The sequence below is a fragment of the Malus sylvestris genome, chromosome 8, assembly GCF_916048215.2.
Source record: "Malus sylvestris chromosome 8, drMalSylv7.2, whole genome shotgun sequence".
In the NCBI taxonomy this organism is placed as follows: domain Eukaryota; kingdom Viridiplantae; phylum Streptophyta; class Magnoliopsida; order Rosales; family Rosaceae; genus Malus; species Malus sylvestris.
The window spans coordinates 3284141-3311184 of record NC_062267.1 but is presented as its reverse complement, the minus strand read 5'-3'; the positions used below and the strand labels follow the sequence as shown (position 1 = coordinate 3311184).

The following is a 27044-nucleotide window of genomic DNA, read 5'->3' as shown; positions in this document are numbered from 1 at the left end:
AAACAACTTGAAGAGCGGCATCCATTTGGGGTTGCCGTGTTTCATGCATAAACCGACTGAGTACATGTACGTAATATGTGATGTCCAGACAAGTGATGGTAAGATAAATTTTTTGTCCAACCAAACATTAGTAACTGGCAAGATCCTTGAGTAGCTCCCCTTTATTAAAAAAAAAAAAAAGGTTTAATTTCTTCCATCAGAAACTCCACGGGCCTTGCAACCAAGAAACCATGGTCTTTAAGTATATCAAGTGCATATTTTCTTTGTATCAAGGAGCTCTTTACTATAGTGATGGAAATGTACTAAGTTTTTGCATGACGGTGGGTTCGAATTTCGTCAGTAACTAATCTAACCTCTAATCTAACAAAATATATCGTTTGACTAAAACAAATGAGAACGATAAGTAGTAGGTAGAGTTGGTTGCATTAACATTATTGCATGTGATCACAGTATCATCAAAATAGATCTAACAATCCGAACAAGGGTTTAATGTATGATTCCATATTTTCTTCTTTGACCATGAACATAGGGAGATTCTTGATTGTCCCCGAGTATATCCCAGTTATTCAAATGCAAGTCATATAACATCTTCCAAAGCTTTGGTAAATGCTCCAGATGAAATTTACTTAAGAAATTAAAAATGGATTTACCATGATTAAGTAAAAAAGTAAAAACAGAACTACCAGAGTTTTCAAATTACCAAGCAATAATTGAATGCTTGTCTTTTATTGAAGGTAGGGTCAACGAAGGCATGATATTTTACTTTATTTCTGCGATGTGAGATGGAGTTGGCCTCCACAAAATATGACAGCGCACTACCATTTAATTTACTTTACTTGAAATGACATTGATTAAAATTTTAATTTATAATTTAATTTTAAAATAGTATATAAGTTTATATGACGTTATAAAAATTTATTTTTATTTAAAAGATTTTACGAGAAAAGTTGCACGACCCAACCAACGAATAAAGACGACGTACAATACCAAGCAAGCTTGGTAATGCTCCAGCTGAAAATTTACACACAACAAAATAAAAAGTAAAAACAGAGCTAGTGTAATTTTTTAATTGGAAACGATGCATATCATTAATAAACAAATGGTTTCAAACAAGCAATGCCGACATAAACTCAAAAAACAGGGAATTGGATCCTCGCCGGATCTAATTCATGGGGATCCTAAGGATCAACTTATATAGCCGTTGATAAAAAATCGTGCAGTTATAATTTTTTTATTTTTTATTTTTCACGTAAAACGAGATTATTTTACTTTTAAAATATTTAATTGTGACCGTACTATTTTTTATCAACGGCCCACGTGGGTTTATCCCTAGGATCCCCAGCAATTAGATCTGGCGAGGATCCAATTCCAAAAAACAGGGCTTTGGATTTCAATTCGGATTCAAAAGATTATAATCATCGTCATATCTTAACCATTTATCGTATATCGTATGTTTATAAATTATTTAAAATTAAAAAAATAATAATTAACAAAAATTGATCGTATAATTTATAATAAACAACCATAATGTAAGAATCTGTAAGACCTCTACAAAAAGGATATCCTCTTCCCAAAGAAAGCTAGTGTTTGAATACAAATTGCAAAGTAATAATTTCTTCCAAAAAAAAAAAATACCAAGTAATAATTGTACGCTTGTCGTTCATAAATGGTAACTTAATGAAGGCTTGATGATTTTTAATCCTTTTCTTTTTCACATGATTACTTTGTTTCCGCGGAGTGCGTTGGAATTGGCCTCCACAGAATATGACAGCACACCAACCACTCACTTTACTTTAATTTACTTGATTGACTTGGAATAATCATACAAGCTGGATACAAGAGAGGCAACGTTACAGACCATTCTGCATTTCTTCTACATCATTTCTTCTATTTTGCGGAGGCTCAAAAAATGGCTGACGGGATCATTTCCACGCTACTGGATCGGCTGGCTTCAACAGTTTACGAGTACGTTGACGAAGAGGTGAGACTTGTTTTGGACGCCAAGAAAGATGTTGAAGAATTTGCTGGCAATCTCAGAGCTATTCAAGCCGTTCTCGAAGATGCAGAGCAAAGGCAAGTCAAGGAGGCCGGCGTGAGGATCTGGTTGGATCGGCTCAAAGACATATCCTTCCAGATGGTGGACGTGCTGGACGAGTGGAACACTGACATGCTGAGACAACAGGTTGAGAAGCAAGAACGAGAAGGTGAAGATGTTGTTGTTCCTGAGGAGGAGAAGAAGAAGAAGAAGGTAACTTTCTCTGTTTCCTCTAGCTGCTTTTGTTTTCGCAAAGCCAAAGAAGTGATTTTTCGCAGTAAAATTGCGAGTAGGATAAAAGATCTGAATGGTAGGCTAACTGAGATTGATGAGCAAAGTAAAAGGTATGGGTTTCTACACACAGAAAGAGGCATTCAACAATTACCTGAACGGCAGAGGACTTCGTCTTTTGTCGTCCAGTCAGAGGTATTTGGTCGGGATGAGGAAAAAGAAATTCTGAAAAAAAAGTTGTTGAGTGATGGTGGAGAAGATCGGAGGGGGCTCCTTATCATCCCTATTCTAGGGATGGGGGGAATGGGAAAAACAACTCTAGCCCAACTTGTTTATAATGATGACAATGTTAAAGCCTATTTTGAGATGAGCGCATGGGTTTGTGTCTCGGATCCTTTTGATGAGATTAAGATTGCCAAAGCTATAAGCGGTGATGATGCCCAAAGCTCAAATGAGTTGGATCGTGTCTTGCACCGCATGTCAACATCCATCGAGGGCAAAAGGTTTCTCCTTGTCCTAGATGATGTGTGGACCCACGACCGTGAGAAGTGGGAAAAATTAAGGGCACCACTAATCAAAAGTGGTGCTCCTGGTAGTAAAATTTTGGTGACCACACGAAAGCGTGAGGTCGTTGATATGATGAGAGCAAAAAATGAAATGATCAATTTGGGAGGGTTGAGGGAAGAATATTGTTTATCAATCTTCAATTGCATGGCGTTTGATGATACAGAAGTAGAAGAGTCCAAGGCGTTTGAAGATATTAGTAGGGATATTGTGAAGAAATGCAAGGGCTTACCTCTTGCTGCAAAAGCATTAGGTAGTCTCATGTACAATAAGAAAACACAGAGGGAATGGCTAGATGTCTTGAATAGTAAGATATGGGATCGAGAAGAGGTGGAGCAAGAAGTTTTTCAACCACTTTTTCTAAGTTATTATGATTTGGCGCCAGCAGTCAAATGTTGTCTTTTGTATTGTGCTAGTTTTCCTAAAGATCATAAGTTTGAGAGGGATGAGTTGATTAATCTTTGGATGGCACAAGATTATCTTAATTCAAAAGGGGATAAAGATGAGGGAGAAGTTGGTCAAGCAATTTTTGATAACTTAGTAGCACGGTCTTTTTTTCAAGATTTGGAGAAAGACAGTGTTAGTGGTAAAATTACAGGTTGCAAAATGCATGATATTGTTCATGACTTTGTGCAATATCTCACTAAGAATGAATGTTTGATCACTGAGGATGTTGACGGTGAAATAGAGGGTTTGGGTGAAAAGGTTCGTCATTTGACCTTAACCTTTAGGTCGAAACGTGATAAGTTTCTGTCGTTCCGACCTTCTAATGCATATTACAATTGCAAAAACCTACGTTCACTCTCATATTTTCATTCATTCTTTGCTACGATAGACTCAAACTTCATTCTACAATTGAAATGTCTTAGGACATTAAATTTGAGTTACAATTGCATAAGTGAAGTCCCAAAGGAAATTGGTGAATTAATACATTTGAGGCATATTGATTTGTCATGGAATCATGGTTTGAAGATATTGCCGGATAGTATTTGTGAGTTGTACAATTTGTATACCTTGCGCATTTGTTATTGCAGGTCACTTGAAAAATTACCTGATAACATGGGAAAGTTGATTAGCTTAAAGCACCTTTATGTTTATGGTTGTGGTAAGCTGGAGTACTTGCCAAAAGGAATTCGGAGATTAAAAAAATTGAAAAGAATTGATGCGTGTGTTGTGGTTTGTGGTGAGGATGAGAACAGAGCAGCATTACAAGTGGGAGATCTGAGAGTCTTGAACCTTGAGGGCAGTCTCATCATAAAATTGAAGGGGAATGTGAAAGATGAGAGAGAGCTTGAGAAAGCACAGTTGTGGCACATGAAGAAACTCTTTCATCTCGAAATTGATTCTAAGGATGTTCAATACAAGCAGACAAGAAGCACTGTAGAAATACTGAATGGGCTACGACCGCACGAAAATCTGGACTCTTTAGACATTTCTTATCATTCAGGCACCACCTGTCCCAATTGGATCATGTCTTTGCACAACTTAAGAATCATCTATCTATTTGAATGGAGTGAATGTCAGTTTTTGCCTCCTCTTGGGAAATTGCCCCACCTTGAAAAGCTGACTTTGGATGCAGTGGATAAGGTGAAAAAGATTGGTGGTGAATTTTTGGGAATAGTCGACGAAGATGAGTCGTCATTGAAATCATCATCATCCTTATTTTTTCCAAAGTTGAAAGAATTCGAAATTCGTTTCATGTCAGTGTTGGAGGAGTGGGAAGTAGGCGTGGAAGGGTGGAACAAAGAGGATTCAGAAATTTCAATCATGCCATGCCTTTCCTCTTTAGAAATTCGTTTCTGCTAAGGCATAAAAACACTGCCAGACTTCCTCTGGAAAACACCACTGCAGGAACAAGGCAGTGGAGAGGAGCGGCCCAAGATTTCTCAAATCCCAAACATCAAAATCTTTTAATCCTTAAGGTAATTGAGCACTATCTATCTTATTTACACATGTACGTATGCTATCATCATATTTGTTTATTTTTCTTATTTTTCTTTTTTCAGAATTAAGATAATCTTCAAAGGACATGAACAACGTCGATCAAGTGGTGACTCGCGAGCTAGGCATATCTATTAATCTTCTTTGAAAGGTTATTTTCTTTCCTTTTTATATATACTGATTTATGAAGCACTTTTTAGTAACTATTCATATGTCCGTGCCAAATTCAATATCAAATTTGCACGGCGCATAATTTTCTTATCTTAGTTGCTTAAGTTTTCGCAGAAAATAGTAAGACTTGAGCAGAGGTGAGCCAAATTAAAGAGCGTCAGTTGAAGTCACCTTCAGGTTTCTCATGAGGTTTGTTGTTTGGCTTTAATATACATTATTTGGTCGTTTCTTAGGAAAATTTAATTCTAGGACAATGTCATATAGATGTTGCTGAATAGGTAATTTACCTATCGTTTCAGGGATTCTGTAGAACCTAAAAGCGTGATGTCGACCATCAACATACCATTACTGCAGCTTCCCCACAAAATTTGATCATCTTCACCTAAGTCATGAGAACCTGCAGGCATTGGAAAGTGATTCCTCAAAGCATTCCTCTGCTCTCTCCTCATTGCTTGGACCTGCGCTTAATGATCCTTCATGGCCATTTTTCAACAGGTCAAATACAATCACGTGAAAAGGGGAGCTAACTGCATTTCGCATAGATGTAGTTTGGTTTGAGGAGCTTACATGATTGTACTTCTCCTTGTAAAGGATAGTCATACTTTGTAATTTTGGTGTGTAGAGTTCTTTCTCCTTCGATTGGGTTGAAATCCCCAACAATGTTTTTACTGAGGTCCCTTTCAGTGGTGCGCCCCATCCTCTCTTGTACGTATTCTTCCAAAACGTTAATGAATATCATACTTCTTTCCAACAAAAGAAAAATGTTCGCAAGTACACGAATTAACCACTATTAAGACGAAGTTTGGTGTATAGTATAGTTGGGCGACCTGGAATAAAAGCCGTGAAACTGGAAAAAGTGGTTAGCTCTCTACCACCTCGGCCTTGTCTAAAGAAAAAGGCCAGTATTTCAGTTGAAATATAACATCCAAGTCTTCAGTTCCAAGCAAAGACACTCAACAAATAGCTCACAACAACAGATGCATTTAAAACAGTTTTAGTTGTCCGAAAGCACTTTTAGCAATTCTAAAAGCACTTCAAAACAGGCTCACATCAAAACACACTCATAGACATGCTTAATGTGATGGACTGAATAAGAATTTATTAATGAAGCTGCAAATTTGACAATTGTTGAAGCAAATGTCATCATCTAAACATTAAACATACATGTATTCACCACCTCGAATCGCATTCGCAGCTCTTTTTCTGTCTTCTTCGGCCTCCTTCTCCCTCTCCTTCCAGTTCTCGTACACATGATCATCCGTCTGCAGCTCATGCCGGCATATCGGACAAGAATTGTGCTCATCCTGCCACAATCAAAACAACCCAAAAACCCGTCAGTCAGCCACTTAAAATTCGAATTGAACGCAACCAATGAGATACATTAGCAATATAGCAAATGTTGAAAAATTAGAATTACCAGCCATGGGGCAAGGAGGATGAAAAGTGTGCTTGCAGGGCAACTCCTGCATTTTGTCATTGACAACCAAGTTTTCCTTACAAATGCAGCAATCTGCGTCCTCTCCGAGCTCCTTCAACACTTCCTCGGTGATCGTGATCACCGGAAGATTGGCCACCACCTGTTTGCTCGCAGGCGGGACCCTCGGAGCCGCCCTCACGTCATCCAAAATCCCCGGCGGCAAAACGCTGTCGAGGTTGTCAATGAGCGACTGAAGCAGATTCACTGCGCCTTCCGAGTTCTCTTCGATTCCAGGACCCGACTCAGAAGACGACCCCTCCGCCATGGCCGCCGTCAATAGATTCGACTGCACCAGCCACCGCGGCTGCGGCGGCTCCCGACCCATAGTCAAATTTTCCTCAAACAAATATCCTAAAAAACCAAAAATTCAATTCCAATAAAAGACAATAAATTTTGCGTTTTTCAGAAAATTTTCCAAAATAATTACATGAAAATTTTGCGTTTTTCGGAGTCGGATTATTCTTATATTTCCGTGAGTTTGGGTTGGCGAGGAGGTCACCGTTGGGAAACGAAGGTGGGAATCGGATCGTCTGCACGCAGTCTCACATTCCAACTGTCTGTCCACGTCACTGCGTTTTCATGCCTTCTCGTTACTTCATAAACGACACGTTTATCAACGTCGTTTGATTTACATGTGGTCGCTTGCATGAGTTGCCTGGTGGGTAAGTTTTGACACTCAAAAATTCAACATGAAGCAAAAGATTACCAAAAAGTTAGGACATGTATGAAGTTGTTTGTGCTTCAGTTTTTTTTTCTCTTATTATTTTTTCTTTTAGTTCTTTTTTTTTCACGTTATTTTATCTAAGTTCGTTTGATTTTCAATCATGTCAACAAAAGATTCTTGTATACCCATTATAATATGTAGTTGTTATTGTGCCCAATATATGAGTTAGAGAGAGCCCACTAAAGATGAGAAGATCAAGTCATTGGGCTTGCAAGCTAGTCCAAGGAATCTATATGACTGAACACCATCATGAGAACGAAAGACGACTGCTCATAGCCCTGGATTGTCTATCGACAAGGAGAGACGAGTGCAAAACTTAAATTATTGTTTAACAATCTTCAATCACATTGCGTTTGCTGATATAGAAGTAGATGAGTCTAAGGCATTTGAAGATATTAGTAAGGATATTGTGAAGAAATGCAAGGGTTTACCTCATGTATAATAAGAAAACAAGGAGGGAATTGCTAGATGTCTTGAATAGTAATATATGGGATCGAGAAGAGGTGGAGCAAGAAGTTTTTTCAACCATTTCTTTTAAGTTATTATGATTTGACCCCAGCAGTCAAATGTTGTCTTTTGTATTGTGCTAGTTTTCCTAAAGATTATGAGTTTGAGAGGGATGAATTGATTAATCTTTGGATGACACAAGATTATCTTAATTCAAAAGGAAATAAAGATGAGGGAGAAGTTGGCCAAACATTTTTTGATAACTTAGTAGCACGGTCTTTTGTTCAAGATTTGGAGAAATATAGTGTTAGTGGTAAAATTATAGGTTGCAAAATGCATGATATTGTTCATGACTTTGTGCAATCTCTCACCAAGAACGAATGTCTGATCACTGACGCTGAGGATGTTGATAGTGAAATAAAGGCTTTGGGTCAAAAGGTTCGCCATTTGACCTTAACCTTTAGGTCATAAAATGGTGAGCCACTGCCACTCCCACCTTCTAATGCATATTACAATTGCAAAAACCTACGTTCACTCACAACAATCTCTCTCTCATGTTTTGGTTCATCCATTGCTAAGATAGACTCAAATTTTATTCTACAACTAAAATGTCTTAGGACATTATATTTGAGTTACAATGACATAAGTGAAGTCCCAAAGGAAATTTGTGAATTGATACATTTGAGGCATATTGATTTGTCATGGAATGATGGTTTGAAGATATTGCCGGACAGTATCTGTGAGTTGTACAATTTGTATACCTTGCGCCTTTGTTATTGCAGGTCATTTGAAAAACTACCTGATAACATGGGAAAGTTGATTAGCTTAAAGCACCTTTATGTTTATGGTTGTGATCGGCTGGACTACTTGCCAAAAGGGATTCGGAAATTAAAAAAATTGAAAAGAATTGATGAGCGTGTTGTGGTTTGTGGTGAGGATGAGGACAGAGCAGCATTGCAAGTGGGAGATCTGAGAGTCTTGAACCACCTGCCCGAATTGGATCATGTCCTTGCACAACTTAAGAATCATTTATCCATATAGATGGAGTGAATGCAAGTTTTTGCCTCCTCTTGGGAAATTGCCCTACCTTGAAAAGTTGGCTCTGTATGCAATGGGGAAGGTGAATCTTTGGGAATAGTTGACGAAGATGAAACGTCATTGACATCATCATCATCCACCTCATTTTTTTTCCAAAGTTGAAACAACTCAATATTAGCTGCATGTACGCATTGGAAAAGTGGGAAGTAGGCGTGGATGGATGGAACAAAGAGGATTATGAAATTTCAATCATACCATGCCTTTCCTCTTTACAAATTAGTTTATGCGTCTATATAAAAACACTGCCAGACTTCCTCTGCAAAACACCGCTGCAGGATCTTCGCCTTGTGGATTGTCCCATGCTTTCTGTGCGCTGCGAACAAGGCAGTGGAGAGGAGTGGCACAAGACTTCTGACATCCCAAACATCAAAATCTCATAATCCTGGTAATTGAGCTCTAACTATCTTATTGATACATGTATGCTATCATCATATTTGTTTAATTTTCTTAATTTTCTTTTTTCAAAATTCAGATAATCTTCAAAGGACATGAACAATGTCGCTCAATTGGTGACTCGCGAGCTTGGCATATCTATTAATCTTATTTGAAGTTATCTTTAGGTTTCTCGTGAGGTTTGTTGTTTGACTTTAATCTACATATAATCTAGTTGTTTTCTTAGAAAATTTAATTCTAGGACAATGTATTAGAGACATTGAATCCAGAATCCATCTATCGTTTTAAGAATTATGTTGAAGCGCATGAAAAGTGTGAAGTCGACTATCAACGTCCCTTTCTGAAGTTTCAATTGAAATTTTGATCATCTTCAACAATGCCATGAGATCTTAGCAGGCGTTGGAAAATGAGTCCTTAAAGCCTTTGACTCCTCGCTGCTTGGACCTGTGCTCTTGCATGGTGATTTTTCAACAGGTCAGATACAATAATCATGTGAACAGAGAAGTTAACGGCATTGACTGGCACGAAATGGATTGACGATAGCACAAGACTCAGAATAATCATAGCGATCAAGTGGTTGGATTTTGGACTTTGGAGAAGGATTATATTTTCTTAATGAATGAAGTAAAAAGTTTCATCATACAACTAGTTAGTTATAGATGGATTAAAGCTTGTGAATCTCCTAAAATTGAGTCTCACTCGACCTAATGTGAGACAACTATACTTAATGAAAGATTCTCTCTTACAATCAAGACATAGTCTAATAACATTATTCGCCTAATATATATTTGCTACATGTTCTAAGTTTGTATTACGTATATTATAAGAGTTTCTCTCTTACTCAAAATACTTGTCGGAGTCTAAAAATACTTCACATGACATTGCACACACCTAAAAGTTATGTAAAAGGGTTTCAATCTTATTGTGGGTTATCACTTCTTTTTTTTTTCTCAAGATTCAATTTTTTTTTTGGTCAAATGATGATTTCATTGCAAGAGACGGATCCCATATAAAAAATTCAACAAAAATATTTAATAGTTCGAATTGTTATGTAAGTATAAATATTACATAATTAGGTGTACTTGATTAAGTGTGCATTCTACAATTGCTTTTTATGTGTCTGTTCAAAATACAATGATTTGTTAGAAAATAAAGTCTTTTAAGTGTTTTTCCAACCATCAAGCAACTTTTTATAAGAAAAAAAAAAAAAAAAAAAAAAAAAAACTAACCAAAAGTTCAAATAAATGTGTAGTGAATAGTACCAGTGTAAGTGAATAATACTGGGAGTGTTTCGTTAAAACTCAAAAAAAAAAAAACCCATAAAGCAACTGTATATTTTGACTCAAATTCCTCGACAATCAAGAAATTCATGGATTGTTGAAGGAGAGAATTCAGTTTGCTTGAAACATGAGGCGCTATACTCTAATTATATAATGACATGTGGTGTTTTGTTCCGTATTCCGAATACACTGAAAAATTTGTTGAATAGCGAGCCAAGTTATAATTCACTCGTGATGCCCATCCGCTGACAGTCATCATTCAAAATTTTTTTGTACTATTTTTATTTACTATTCACCTGAATAATTTCATTTGCTTCATCTAAAGAGAGCAAGAGGAAGATAAAGTTGGACCCTTTCTAGACCTTAGTGCCCCGAGTTCAAGGATCAGGAAATATGTGCTTTTGGGTGTGAAAGAGAGAAATAAGAGTCATTGATTTGTGTGAGATGAGCTAGCGAAATAAGTTAATAGGGACTATCAAATTCAATTTTGAGTAGTCCAGATTACCTGATCCTTGAGCTTCGGACAATTAGATACAGAGTGAATCTTTATCCCTAGGTTAGTACTTCCTGCCTATCAAATTGTAAGACTTATAGGCCTAGTCTCCTTTGATGTAGAAGCTTTTGATTGAATATATTGGATTGGAGCAAGTGAGACTACATTCATAATACCATAATTCTATCTTGTGACCTCCTGATCTAATAATTCAATATCATGTAAAAAAACATATAAATAATAACAAAACGTCACAATGATGATAAATTCGATCCATACAAGTTGCTCTCCCTTTTGGAGAGATAAGGGTAGTTTTGGGCCTTCGTCTGGGTTGTTCAGATTGTACTGTCTGCAGTACAATCTTTAGCATCTTCGATCCTTGTACTGCATTTTGGGTTTTTTTTCTTAGGACAAAATTGCCATCAAGCCCAAATACTTAGCGGGGCCCATATTTTCTAAATTCCAAATCAGCCCCTCTAAACACTGTTAATCATACAAAACCAAAAGACGTCCAGAAACCCATGGAGACAAAACCGTAAATAATAACAACTCCAAGGGTACATCCCAATGCACATCTCGTACCAAACAATTAACTGTAGAAAGCCAAGACTCACAGTTTCTAAATATCTCTCATATATTGATTCAATGTAATAATCTTACAGTATGCAGCAGTGTATATATAGACAGTACACTGCTCTAATTACAATTATATCCTTGTCTAATCTATCTATTTACATAAGAAACTTAACACACATCTAACTAATTTTACTTGACTCTTTACACCCCCTCAAGCTGAACTTGGAGGCATCGAAAGGTCCAAGAGCAAGCTTGGATTGCAAATACAGAAATCTGGATTTAGACAGAGATTTAGTATGAATATCAGCTAACTGATCATGAGAACACACATACTGGACTTTGAGAAGATTAGCAAGGACCAACTCTCGGATATAATGGTAATCAAGTTCAATATGTTTGGTTCGAGCATGAAAGACTGGATTAGACGCAAGAGAGATGGCAGACAGATTGTCACACCAGAGAGAAGGGACTTGAGGAAGATGAAGGCCAAGATCTTTGAACACTTTACAAATCCATGTGATTTCAGCAGCGGTGTGCGCTAACGATCTGTATTCGGCTTCAGTTGATGAACGAGCAACCGTAGGTTGCTTCTTAGCACTCCAGCTAATAAGATTGGATCCCAGAAATATGCAATAGCCACTAGTAGATCGGCGATCAAAAGGGCAGCCAGCCCAATCAGCATCAGAATAGGCAGTAAGATGAACAGTCCCTTTCTTGAACCACAAACCATGACTCACAGTGGCTTTAAGGAATCGGAGAATACGTTTGGCGGCTTGAAGATGGGGTTCTCGGGGAGCATGCATAAATTGACAGACTTGATTGACAGCAAAAGATAAATCAGGTCGTGTCCAAGTTAGGTATTGCAATGCACCGACAATAGATCTGTATTCTGTGGGATCATGCAACAATGGACCGGTGTGATCAAGTTTATGAGAGCCAAGAGGAGTGAGACATGGCTTAGCACCAGCCATGCGGGTCTTGTGAAGTAAGTCAGAAATATACTTGCTTTGATGTAAGAAAAGACCATCAGCAGATCGCTGAACCTCAAGACCCAAAAAATAATGCAAGGGGCCTAAATCCTTCACAGGGAAAACAGTACTGAGTTTCTGAATGAAACGTTGACAAGCTGCAGTATTAGGACCTGTGACAAGTATGTCATCAACATACACCAAGACAATAACAGGAACACCGTCTTGGAGCACAAATAAAGAAGCATCAGATTGAGATTGATGGAAGCCCAAGGACTTAAGGACTGCAAATAATTTTTCAAACCAGGCCCGAGGGGCTTGCTTCAAGCCATACAAGGATTTGCGAAGCTTGCAGACATGATGGGGATAAGTGGGATCACTGAATCCAGGAGGTTGCTGCATGTAGACATCTTCTTGAAGGTCACCGTGCAGAAAAGCATTACTGATATCCAATTGATTGAGAAACCAGTCATGTTGAACTGCAAGAGAGAGAAGAATGCGAATGGTGACTGGTTTTGCAACAGGACTGAATGTTTCCGTGTAATCCAAACCAGCTTGCTGATGAAATCCTTTGGCCACAAGCCGAGCTTTGTATCGATCTATAGTGCCATCAGGATGTTTCTTGACCCGAAACACCCACTTACATCCAACAATATTTTGTTGGGAGGTAAAAGGAACGAGAGACCAAGTGCCAGTGGACTGCAGGGCATTGATTTCATCCTGCATAGCAGACCGCCAATGGATATGTTTAGAGGCCTGAAGATAAGTAGTGGGGATAATATCAACCGTATCAGGTAAAGGGTGTTTGGTGGCTGAGTAGGCCTTGGGTTTAGAGATACCAGCTTTAGACCTAGTGATCATAGGATGGGTATTAGGGACGGAAGAAGGCTCATGAGTAACAGGAAGATCCTCTGGAGGTACCGAAACATCAACAGGTACTGGAAGATTTACTTGAGGTACTGGAACATCACCAGGTGCAGGAAGATGCACTTGAGGGACTGTAGAGGAACCAGATTGAGCAGCAGGTATGGTAAATTGTAAATTGACAGAGGAATTCACTGGAGAAGAATCAGTAAGAACAGGAGATGCACCAGGAAAGGCAGAAGATAAACTCTGAAATGGAAAGGTAGTCTCATCAAAAAGGACATGCCGAGAGATATAGACACGTTGTGTGACTGGATCAAGACAACGATACCCCTTGTGTTGAAGACTATACCCAAGGAAAACACATGATGTACTTCTGCTGGCCAACTTGGACGTAGTATAAGGTCTGAGCCATGGATAACAACAACAACCAAAAATTCTGAGCCGAGAATAATCTGGAGAAGTGCCGAAGAGAAGTTCCCAAGGGGATTGCAGTACACCACCAAGGGGAAGTCGATTAATCAGATAAGTAGCAGTGGAAAAGGCTTCAACCCAAAACCTATGAGGCACTTGAGATTGCACCAAGAGTGTACGAGCAGTTTCAACCAAATGACGATGTTTCCGTTCAACACATCCATTCTGCTGAGGAGTATGAGGACAACTAAATTGTTGGAAAATGCCATGAAGTTTAAGAAAATGCTGAAATTGGTGACTAGTAAACTCACCCCCTGAATCAGAGCGAACAACCTTTATTTTATTACCAATAGCGTTCTCTACATAGGACTTGAAGTCCACAAAGGTTGAAAATACAGAGGACTTGGACTTTAAAGGAAAATACCAGCTATACTTGCTGTAATCATCAACAATAAGCAAGTAATATCTATAGCCACTCACTGATACAACAGGAGATGGGCCCCAGACATCACAGTGCAACAGTTCTAGACTTGCAGTAGATACAGATTGAGGAGAACCAAAAGGAAGCTTGTGATTCTTTGCTAAAGCACAGTCTTTGCAGAAGAAGGCCAGAGAGGATGTGCCATGGACAACAACTTTATTGGTAGACAAAACTTTACGAAAAATAGCAGAAGATGGATGACCAAGTCTGCTGTGCCATATGCGAACATTAGCAGCAGTACTTACAAGGGCAGTAGGAGAATGAGAGACAGTGGAGAGAGCAGGTGAACCATGAAGCGGAAAGAATCCATCTTTAACTTGGCCCCGCAAAAGCGTCCTCCCCGTAAAACGATCCTTGACAGAGGATCCATTAATATCAAGAGTCAAAGAACAATCATTATCTTTAATAAACTGATAAGCAGAGAGAAGACTATGCTGCATTTGAGGCACATGAAGAACATTGTGCAGTTTAAAAGAGTGAGCAAGAGTATGTAAAATAGATGTGCCAATATGATCTATAGACAGACCTTTACCATCTCCGATGTACACCTTGTCTTCACCATGATAGGGAGTAGGAGATTGGATATTGGATATATCATTCGTAATGTGAGAGGTAGCACCCGAGTCGATGAGCCAAGAATTGGAGGACTTTGCAGTATAATGAGCACACATGGCAGCAAGTTTAGCTGGAGAAAACTTGCCTGAGATTTCTGGATTCATTCGGTCGAAGCAATCAAGAGCTTCATGACTGGTAGAACCACAAATTTGACAAGAAGTTTTGTGACCTGAAGAAGAAGCAGGACGATTGAATCCAGAATTATAAGATCCTCGATTGAAACCAGAGTTGAAATTACCACGATTGGAACCACGATTGTAGTTGCGATTAGAACCACGGGAAAATCCTCGGTTAGAGCCACGAGTGTAGCTTCTGGTAGAATTATACCGAAAAGAATTCTGAAGTGGTGATGCGCCAGGATTTGGAGCAACCAGAGCGTGTGGTGGTGGTGTAGGAAGGAGAGGCGCTTGGCTTTGCACAGAGAAAGCATGAAAAGGCTCAGAAGAAGAAGATTTCTTGCGACGCTCCATGGATAACTCCTTAGTGAGCAACAAGCCATGTAATTCATCCAACGAGGTAGAAGAAAGACGAAGTAAGATAGAATCAGTGAAAGATTCAAAATCATCAGTGAGACCGGCAAGAGTCGCAGCAATGAGATCACGATCGGTGACAGAGGCACCAGCGGCAGTGAGAGAATCTGAGATCTCCTTGATTTGTTGAAGATAGTCAGCCATGGATTGAGAGCCTTTCTGAATATTTTGAAGCTTCGAACGCAATTGATGAATGTGTGCATCCGAGACACCACCAAAACGCTGCTCAAGTTTGAGCCAGAGATCACGAGCGGAGGAAACACCGACGGTGAACGGAATGATTTCCTCAGAAAGCGTCGAATTGAACCAGATAAGCAGATTCTGATCTTTCTCATACCATTGCTCAAAATGTGGATTGATTGAGCGATCTGGAAGAAAGGGAGAGGGACAGGGCTCAGTGCCATCAACAATCCCTAGAAGCTTGTAGCGACGAAGAATCGGAGCAAACAAGGCCCGCCACGGCAGATAATTGGATCGCCGGAGCTTGATCGGAACCATACTGCCAATGTTCTGAATCGTGAGAGAATGATACATCTGAGAGGTATTGAGATTTGGGGAAGAAGAATTAGGGTTTGAAGGAGGCACCGACTCAATTGGAGAAGAAGAATCAGAGGGAGACGCCATCAAGATGCAAGAAAAAGAAATCAAGAATCTGAATCAGACGCAAACAATCACGTCGGAGAAGACGATCAGAGAGGAGCGGAAGATCGAAGAAGAAAATTGCAGGATCGAAGAGAGGCCGTGAGGCGGTTTGGCGATGGTACCATGTAGAAAGCCAAGACTCACAGTTTCTAAATATCTCTCATATATTGATTCAATGTAATAATCTTACAGTATGCAGCAGTGTATATATAGACAGTACACTGCTCTAATTACAATTATATCCTTGTCTAATCTATCTATTTACATAAGAAACTTAACACACATCTAACTAATTTTACTTGACTCTTTATTAACAACGTACACACCAAACGGAAACCTTCCATTTTTCTAAATTTCTTGCCCGTCTCTCGCAAGTCTTCTTCTCCAAAAATCCGCCGCTTCTACTTTCTCTCTCTAGAAATCGGAGAAGATGATGCACATGACTTTCTACTGGAGCCGGCAGGTAACGCTACTCTTCGACTCGTGTAAAACCGACACGTGGACGAGCTACTTCCTCACGCTGCTTGCCTGCCTCCTCGTCCCGGCCTTCTACCAGTACCTCGAGGCCCTGCGGGTGCGGATCAAGCGCGTGGCCTCCTCGTCTTCCCTGAAATCCGTGTCCGACGCGGCGATCCGTGCCCCGCTGCTCGCCTCCAAGCTCGGCGGCGCCGGAGGAAGGTTCTCGGCGGGGCGGCTGGCGGAGAGCGTGCTTTTCGGAGTCAACGCGGCGATCGGGTACATGATTATGCTGGCGATCATGTCATTTAACGGCGGAGTGTTCGTGGCCATCGTTTTGGGGCTGGCGATTGGTTACTTGGCGTTTCGGAGTGGGGACGATGACGTGGCGGGTGTGGTGGTGGATAATTCGTGTGCGTGTGCTTAGAGATTTGTTTGGGTGGATTTAGTAATTTTATAGATACTATTCGAAATCCAAAGGCTGCAACTTGCATCTTTGCCAATTTGCTATCGACATGCGATTCTCTGCTTTCTATAAAAAAAAAAAAAAAATTGCATTATTGTTGTTGTTTGTAATTTATACGTTGCTCGATGCATTACGAAGATGTGAATCCAAAAACGAAAACAAAATCTATCAGCTCGTTTGAAACTTTATTAAATTCTAACATTTACATCTTCAACAAAAATATTTAAAAAATACTCGAAATAAAAAGTATTCAATCGCAAAGTACTTTTTAAAAATAATTACAAAGATTTTTAACATGTTTATAAATAATAAAAAACATTTTTGATGAAAATATTTTTAACAACAATTTTAATAAAAAATCGTGAATAAAACTTCTTACAAAGTGCTTTTAAAATATAAAAAACATTTATCTCTAAAATCGAGTACAATTTGCTATGTTTCTTTATCTTCCGCATCCTCCGCAGAAGAATCTTTTCGCCTCTTCCAATGGTAGGCAGCTTCGAAAAGCTTCCAGTTCGTGTTATGAGCTTCTTCTGGAAAAAGATAATCAATGTATTCTTCAAACCCAGCAGAACCACCATCTTCAACAACTATTGGCCTCTTCCTCTTCAATCTCCGCGGCAGCTTCGCTTGCACTAACGTAACATCACCGAAATCCCCAAACTCCTCCTCCGTGTTCCGCCATTGTTCTAGCAGCATACTTCTTTGTTCCTTAAGTTCCGGCGCTGAAGTTCGAAAATAGTCCGACGCTCTCTCGAAAACCCTTCTGGCGCGCCGAATGCATTGTTCCTTTTGCTCAATAACATCTTCTGAGCGCATTCCGTCTCCTCCCACCATAGCCGATGCCTCGAATGCTGCGCAACTGATCCAGACTTTAACGTGTTGGGTCCGTTCCAAGAGTCGCCCGTACAGATTTCTAGCTCTCTCAAACTCTCTCTCTGCTAGTTCAAAGTCGATGTATGACTTCCACAGCAATTCGGGCTTGTCGAGTTGTTTTTGGCTGATGGCAAGTTCATAAACTGATCTGGCTCGTTCCGTGTCGCAATTTTTTTCCTCAAACTCTGCATAACTGATCCACGCATAGCAATTTTTCGGCGACCAATGCAGATACTTTTCATACAGTTTCCGACAGCGATCAGCATTACGTAGTTGCCACTCAATCTCAATGTACCTCTTAAATATCTTGCCTCTAGCTGCCTTGCCAATTGCAGTACCAAGTATCTTACGTGCAGACTCGAGTTTCAGTTGTCGGATCTCAAACTCGGCTGCGAGAATCCACATTTTTGCAAATGTAAACTTCTTATGAGGAATCAGTTCAAGGCACATTCTATAGACAGCGCGTGCACGGTCCTCATCGCGAGCATCAATCTCCTCATACAATGCATAGTTGATCCATAGATAAATGTAGCGCTGCCAATACCGCTTTTCTTGAGCCGGTGGTACATTGGCAATCGCTCGATCATAAACTTGTCTAATCTTCTCCTTGTTCCCTGCATTTTCTTCCAGCCTTATATAACCGAACCAGGCATCATAATCCAAAGGATTCTTCCTAACCTCCTGCTCGTACTTGAACCTTGCCTTGTTCACAACTGCATCCTCTATCGCCTGTCTGTCCCCATACCGCTCCTCAAATTCCTCGGACATCCTATGCAAAGAAGCAGCCTTTCCTTTTGGTATACGATCGCGCCCTAACTTATAAATACTCCTTGCACGCTCGATTTCTTTGCACCCTTCTTCAAATTCAGCAAAAGCCAGAAACAACCGTTCGGCCTCCTCCTCCTCATTGTCTACCATATCCACTGCCGTCTGATACACATCCCTTACCCTTGCAAGGTCACCATTCTTCATCTCAAACTTGGCATACCGAATCCAAGCGTCAGCTTTTGGATGTGTTTGGGCCCAAAATAATAGTTTGGGCCGAGGGAAAGACCACTCTCGGCCCAGGAGGCCGGGCGGCAAAAGGACCATGGATCGGTCAACCCGTGGGAATCCAAACCTAGGGCGGTTAGGACGAATCCTAGTGCAATGGGGAGTCTCGACGGGATCGGATATCCAGGAAACTAATCCAGCTTCGCTAAGGACTAGGTTCATAGTCCTAGTGGATGTAGGACTGGTCGAGGCGATCCGGAGGGGGAAACCTAGTCCGAGTAGGATTTAAACTCGGACTCAAGGTTCAGTACTATAAATAGGGGATGCTGTGCATCAGGACGAGCCCCACAAAAATCAACACAAAATTGCCCTGCGCAAACTCTCACAACTTGAGATCTTTTTCTTTTCCTTTTTCGCTGACACATCTTCCGTTGGCATCAACAGCACTGTGGAAGCAACCGGTGGTATCTTAAGTCGGCATAGATAGCTCTGTCACCGTAGAGTCGGTCAGTCTCGCAGTATCTTCCGTTGGCATCAACAGCACTGCGGCGAGGACGGTCGGTTACCTATCCAAGTCTCGGTCGAGAGGGGTTTTCGGATCCTTATTGGTCGAGGTCATCTCATTAGCCTTCTCGGCGAGGTGAGGTGTCACAGTTATTATTCGGCACATTGCAAGCCGAATACGGTTCGTGAACTTTGTAAGAAATAGCAGCCTTGTCTTCAGGCTCGAGAACCCAAGAGGCCGAGACGTGTTCCTTTCTCGGCCGCAATCGCAAGACGCAGAAGTCAGTAGCGCGACTCAACACAGCATCATCAAATTTACTCCTCGGCCGAGCCTCGGCCGACGAGTTGGCACGCCCCGCAATCACCGAAGGACGTAGTTAGCTTAGAATATACTCGGCCTGCGCGCCACGTAGGCTTTGTAGTTTCTAGGGTCAACATTTTGGCACGCTCGGTGGGACCAGTGCTAAACTACGAAGTTCATGCCAATTGAAACACGATCGGTAAAAAAGAAAACAGCTATGGGAAAGTCGACAGCCGATTTACTGAGTCAGAGCATAGGACAGAGTGTGCCACAGGCGCAGAATCCCCTTAGCATTGGTACACCTGAGTCCACGAGCGCGACTCGCCGAGAGAGAGAACTTAATCTCGGCGGTCAACTCCGTGGTTTAAAGATCCCTAACAGAAACACATGCGTTCTCAATGAAGGGATAATAGAGGAATGTGACGAGGATGGTGGTGAAGGATCAGACCCACCAACGAGGTCGTTTCTCCGAAAGCGACTGGACGAGCAGTCTCGGTCAGTCGAGCAGACGTTCAGTCGAGGCATTGACAAGCTGCATGACGCGATACTCAGTGCCAATGATCGGCAAACCAAGCTGCTCGAAATGCTGGTTAGTCAAGTTGGTGGCAACAGGCCTTTCGATCTTCGCCAACCTTGTTTACCAGGAAACAACCCGGCACCGATTGTACCGGCCGGGCCTATTCCTGCCCTGCCCAAACCAATTAACTTGGAGAAAGGAGGAGGGTCGAATAGTAGGTCAGACGGGACCGACCAGAGGGTCGAAGTAACACCTGTTGATATGACCGAAGTTCAGCGGATGATTGACTCGGCCATGAAGAAAGGGCCGAAGTTTCCTAAGTTTATTCATCCGTACCCAGCTTACGTGGAATCGTTTGGGTACCCGAAGGGTTTCAAGATCCCAGATTTTAGTCTTTTTGCCGGTGAATCGTCTTTATCTTCGTTGGAGCACGTGGCTCGTTTCACTGCGCAATGCGGAGATGTCAATAGTGACTTTCATAAGTTACGGCTATTCAACTTCTCATTGACCGGCTCAGCATTTGCTTGGTACATTAATCTACCCCCCAATTCCGTCCAGAACTGGGAAGAGTTGGTCGAGAAGTTCCATGAGCAGTTTTATCGACCAGGGATGGAGATGTCAGTTTCTTCCTTAGCAAGGATGGCTCAGGCATCTGATGAATCACCAATGGACTATCTCACTAGGTTCAAATTGGCCCGGAATTGGTGCCGAGTGCCCTTACCCGAAGTCGAATTTGTCAGGCTTGCATTGAACGGCCTCGACGTCGAATACAAAAAGAAATTCCTGGGGGCAAACTTTCGGGACATGTATGAATTAGCCCAGCATGTTGAACAGTACGACTACTTGCTCCGTGAGGAGAAGGTTTCGAAAACGCCATCTCGGGGGACGTTGTACAAAAATCCTACTGTCAGCTATGCGTCAACCGAGGATGAATGCGTCAGTGTGGATGCGGCCGAGATAGTGATAGATAAGCCATACGTTTGTAAGGCATTAACTCAGGTTGATTCTAGAGAAGTCAAAAGTCGCTCGGCCGCTGAAGGAGTGTTGAAACCATCAAAGGTCTACACTTTTGATATTACCAAGGCTGACGCAATCTTCGACCAACTGTTATCCGCAAGGATTATCAAGCTTCGGCCTGGTCACAACATTCCTAAGGCCGAAGAGCTTAAAGGGAAGGTGTATTGCAAATACCACAATTCAAGCAAACATACGACAAACAATTGTGTCGTATTTCGCGACAGCGTTCAAAACTGGATTGATAATGGCAAACTGAAATTCCCCGAAAAAAAGATGAGTGTGGATACTGATCCATTCCCCGCGGTAACAGTAAACATGGTCAACGCGTACCTGCCCAAGGACAAAGGGAAAGGCAAGGCTGAAGTGGTTGAGACACAAAGCCCGCGGAATCAGAATGTTCGGCCACGGTTCATGGCCGATTTTCGTTCAAATAAACCACCTACAGCTTTAACGGGGCCCGCTATTGTCAAACCTATGGTGGATTATAGCGCCGGTGAAGACAGTGGGACGGCGGTTTTGTGCAAGAAATGTAGAGCGGAGGTCGACAGTGAACCAGAGGAGAAGCCTTCTTCGGAGCCTGTGGCCGCAACTCGGCAAAGGGTAGCCAGTGAAGGCCACCATCACGGGGTTTTTGAGAGGCTTGGTTCTGAAGTACAGATGGAAGAGACACCCCCGATCAGGCGGCGCCTCGATTTTGATGCTTCATTTTATGACGATGATTACTATAAGCGTAATTCTAGCAGTTCAGGATCATCACGGAGTCAAAAGACTTTCAAGCCTCCCGAGCCTAGAGATCAACGTTGGTATACATATCATTCTTCGAAGGGCGTCTACACCGCGTTGTCCAAATCTCAGAAACGCCGGCATCAACGGATAGATTGCATGGCTCGCCGACAAGCAGCCCAAGAAACTTCGGCCCCTAAGTGGCGGCCGAAGGATACAGTTGCCAATGATGAGGAGCGACCACCTCCAGCAATTATGACAGAGTTGGCTCAGGGGAAACGGCTGGTCGATCAAGACATCGAGACCGTGTTTGAAGAAGCTGATAAACGGATCAAACTTCTTATTCGACCAGGGGAAATGAAGGCACGCCTTGAACATTTTCGGCAAGAGGCCGAAAGCAAATTATCCCCGCTAGTTATACAAGAGCCTTTGGTCAAAATTAGGCGGAATTTGCATCCCCCGTTCCTTGGGGAGTCTTTAGAGTATATGCGAGAATTTCATAAGAATCATTCGGCCAACGATCTGTATGGTTTGCCGAAGGCATGCCAGGACACCATTGATCTGATCTTGACTTGTCCGGATGCCGAGCGGATCATCCAGAAGACCTCAGATCCAGGATTGAAAGCAAGGTTCCAGCACATACGAGAAGCTCGTGTATTTGGATTTGAAGTTGACCCGTATACCGATATCGATGTCGCTGACCTTCCTTTCTCGCTGGAGGACCTTCAGTATTTACGGTATCACTTTGAAGTATTTTCGGCGGTTTCTCTCTTTGGCCTTACGACCAATGAGATAGCACGTATTGCCCGTTTGGATGCTTATCTCGACACTAGGGATGCTCGGCTACATTACCAGGAGCAGGTTCAGGTCTTGACCCCAAGTTCATTGTCAATCTCGACCTTACCTGAGGCGGTCACGCAGAACCAACAAATGGCCGAAGCAGCTCCGCCGAGTGACGTTGTTGAAGGGACGGAAGAATCTCGTTGTCCGACTCTGACGACAACTGAGTTCGTAGTCGCTGACCAACCAAACGAGGAGGGTCTCGACCAGATGGGCCCGTCGGTCCTGGATAATATGGAAATTAGTATGGTCCATGTTTTACCTGCCGATTTTCAATCAAGCACGGCTCAACCAAATTTCCTCGATGGAGATGTGGTTGTCGAGGAACCTGGCCATGTTGATTTTGTATCGATTGCTGAAGGCGAGTCAACAGCAAAAGATGATAGTCTAAAGGCCGCTTTGGCCGAATTGTTCCCTCGTTTATCATCGGCCAAGCTTCACCATTTAAAGCCATTGTATGTAACAGCACACATCGAGGGATATCCGGTTTCTAAAGTTTTTGTCGATTGTGGAGCTACTGTCAATATCATGCCCCTGAACATCATGAAGGCTTTACGCCGTTCAAATGACGAGCTTATTCCGTCAGGGATCACAATGAGTAGTTTTGTCGGCGAGAAGTCCCACACCAAAGGTGTGCTTCCGTTAATTGTGAATATTGCCGGTCGCACCCATATGACCGCCTTTTTCGTGGTTGATTCCAAAACCGAGTATAATGCACTGCTCGGCCGAGATTGGATTCATCAAACCAGTTGTATTCCTTCCTCATTGTACCAAGTGCTTGTCTTTTGGGACGGCAAATCGGTCACTGTTCATCCGGCCGATAGCCAGCCCTTCGAAGCCAACATGATTCAAGCACGGTATTATGACGATCACGTCGGCTATATTACGTTGCAAGGCTTCAATGAAGAAGGACGGCCGACTCGGATTTCCGTTCAGAAAGCTATCGAGGTTGGCGCTGAGACTGTCCAGCAGGACTCGGCGAGACTCGGATTAGCTAACTTTCTTCCCGAGACCGATGTTTGACGCCGATCGGGAAGCACGTAGGGCCGCGATTTCATCTACTATGGAACGACTGCTGGCCCATTGGTATACGATATCTAAACAACCAAATTCGGGCGTCAACCTCGTCGAGTTCCTTGCTGAGGGAGATAATGGGCCTGTATTATCTTTGGATAAAATTCGAGCCGCCCCGGCCGAGCTCGAAGATCATCGGCCCCTTGTTAAGGACCCTTTGGAAGAGATTAATGTTGGGACGGCCGATGACCCACGACTTTTGTTTATTAGTGCGTTACTTCCTCAACAAATGAAGGACGAGTTGCGGGCCTTGCTTACGGAATTCAAAGATTGTTTTGCTTGGAGTTATCATGAAATGCCCGGCTTAGATCGTGCTTTAGTCGAGCACGAATTACGTATTAAGCCCGGATTCAAGCCTTACCGTCAGCCACCTCGTCGATTCTCGACCGAAGTACAACTCAGTGTCAAGGACGAACTAGTTCGACTTTTGAAGGCCGGGTTCATTCGGACAGCTCGATATGTCGAATGGTTGGCGAATATTGTTCCTGTATTAAAGAAAAGTGGTGCACTGCGCATCTGCACTGATTTTCGAAATCTGAATCTGGCAACGCCCAAAGATGAGTATACAAAGCCGATTTCAGATCTGTTAATCGATGCCGCGGCGAATCATGCGATCTTATCCTTTATGGATGGACATGCCGGATACAACCAAATATTTATTGCCGAAGCCGATGTGCACAAAACTGCTTTCCGTTGCCCGGGGGCACTCGGCACTTACGAATGGGTTGTCATGCCATTCGGCCTCAAGAATGCCGGCGCCACGTACCAACGGGCGATGAACACCATCTTCCATGATTTAATTGGCACCATCGTCGAAGTTTATATCGACGATGTTGTCGTCAAATCTAAACGCCGACAGACACATCTAGACGATCTCCGACAGGCTTTCCTCCGTATGCGTCAGCACAACCTCAAGATGAATCCTGCCAAGTGTGCCTTCGGTGTATCGGCCGGGAATTTTCTTGGTTTCCTCGTACATCATCATGGGATTGAAGTCGATGAGAATAAGGCACGCGCAATCATCACCGCCCCACCCCCAACAACGAAGAAACAATTACAGTCCTTACTCGGCCAGATCAATTTTTTACGCCGCTTTATTGCTAATTCGGCAGGCAAAATGAAGGCATTTTCCACACTTTTGAAGCTCAAGGACTCAGATAAGTTCATGTGGAATGAGGAGCACCAGGCGGCGTTCACGCAGATCAAGGTTTCCCTTACAAACCCACATGTCCTGGTCCCTCCTCAGCGCGGTAAGCCTCTCAAGCTGTACATTTCGGCGGCCGATGAGTCCATCGGTTGCCTCCTCGCGCAAGACAACAATGCCGGACGGGAACAGGCTATCTTCTACCTCAGCCGTAATCTGAGTCTTCCGGAGATCAATTATTCCGCCGTTGAGAAGCTCTGTCTCGCCGTGTTCTTCGCTGCATCCAAGCTTCGGCATTACATGCTCCCGTCGGTCACCCAAGTCATTGCCCAGACCGACGTTATCCGGTACATGCTTACCCGGCCGATTGTGAAGGGCCGAATTGGGAAATGGACGATGGCGTTGTCCGAGTTTAGTTTGCAATACGTGCCGCAGAAAGCTGTGAAAGGACAGGCGTTGGCCGATTTCCTTGCCCAGCACCCTTCGCCTTACGATTTCAGGGGTGCTGATGTCGAGATTGGCATGGTGGTGACCCGCGACAACTATTGGACGATGTATTTCGATGGTTCCAGTACTTCGTCCTCGGCCGGCGCAGGCATCGTCATTCAGTCTCCTCACAACGATCGTTGGTATTTTTCGCTCAAATTGGATTTCGACTGCACCAATAATCAGGCCGAATACGAGGCTCTGGTCATTGGTCTAGGCCTCCTTCTTGACCTACATGCCACTCGTGTCCTCGTCCTCGGGGATTCTGAACTAGTCATTAACCAAATTAATGGGTCTTTTCGCTGCATGAGTTGTACTCTGGCGCCTTACCACATGGTCGCCAGCTATTTGGCCGAGTCCTTTGACGGTATTACATTCGAGCATGTTTCTCGGGTTCATAATACCGACGCAGACGAGTTGGCTCAAATCGCCTCCGGTGCACAACTCCTGAGGGGCAAGCTAGGCTGAGAGATACCAATATTACAACAATTATACCCGGCCTTGGTTGATCAGCAAATCCTCCGTCGAGACAATGTGATACGCACCAGGGTCATGTCCTTGCCTTCGTTGTTAGATCGGCAAGACCAGGACTCTATAGAAATTTGTGCGGCCGAGGCAGTACCAGATGATTGGAGAAAGCCCATTATGCAGTACCTTGACAATCCTAACGGAAAACATAGTCGTAGGACACGGGCTCACGCCACGAACTATGTCACGTACCAGAACGAGTTGTACCGAAAGGGCGAAGATGGTTTGTTATTGCTATGCCTCGGCCCCCAAGAGAGTGCTCGAGCGATCGCAGAGGTTCATGAAGGGGTATGCGGAGCTCACCAGTCTGGACGGAAAATGCGATGGCTACTCCGACGACACGGTTATTTTTGGCCGAGAATACTGAAAGATTGTATCAAGTTTGCACGAGGATGCGTGCAGTGCCAAATCCATGGGCCTATACAAAGGGTCCCGGCCGAATCGCTACATTCGGTCATTAAGCCGTGGCCGTTTAGAGGATGGGCCATGGATGTAATCGGCAAAATCACGCCGACTTCTGGAGCTGCTAAGCATGCATGGATAATAGTCACAACTGATTACTTTACTAAGTGGGTCGAAGCAAAATCATATGCCGAATTAACGTCTAAAGAAGTTTGCGATTTCATGGAGGAACACATTGTGACCCGGTTCGGTGTGCCAGAAACGATCATAACCGACAATGGAACAATCTTCACAGCCGAAAGGTTTAAGGAATACACGGCCAATTTGAATATTCGACTGGAATAGTCCACACCGTATTATCCACAGGCGAATGGGCAGGCCGAGGCAAGTAATAAAGTGTTGATTGGCATCCTCGAAAAAATAATAAAAGAGAGGCCTGGCATGTGGCACTTGAAGTTGAACGAGGCATTATGGGCATACCGAACGTCGTCCCGATCGGCGACTGCAACAACCCCGTACGCATTGACTTACGGACACGATGCGGTGCTACCAGTCGAGTTGAGCATAAATTCGTTGCGATTAATTGAACAAAGTAGTTTGTTTAGCGCCGAATATAATCAGTCCATGAGACAGGAACTAGAAGATTTGGAAGAGGCGCGACTTGACGCTTATAATTTACTGGTGGCACAGAAACAGATTGCCGAGCGAGCCTATAATAAAAAGGTACGACAGAAAACGTTCGGCGAGGGTGAATTGGTGTGGCAAACGGTGTT

General features: G+C 42.7%; 2 protein-coding genes across 2 annotated transcripts in view; both read left to right on the top strand.

Moving 5' to 3' along the window:
- The first annotated feature begins 1839 nt into the window (after positions 1 to 1839).
- LOC126631747 (putative disease resistance protein RGA3) overlaps positions 1840 to 27044 on the top strand; it is a 60955-nt gene continuing 35750 nt past the window's right edge. Inside the window, exon 1 of the mRNA XM_050301885.1 lies at positions 1840 to 3428. Within this exon, the coding sequence (XP_050157842.1) occupies positions 1910 to 3428 (1519 nt within the window). The 5' untranslated portion in view covers positions 1840 to 1909. The remainder of the gene's footprint in view (positions 3429 to 27044) is intronic.
- Positions 16268 to 16960, top strand: LOC126631762 (copper transporter 5.1-like). The gene has a single exon (XM_050301900.1). The coding sequence runs from the start codon at positions 16375 to 16377 to the stop codon at positions 16825 to 16827; it is 453 nt and encodes a 150-aa protein (XP_050157857.1). The 5' UTR covers positions 16268 to 16374; the 3' UTR covers positions 16828 to 16960.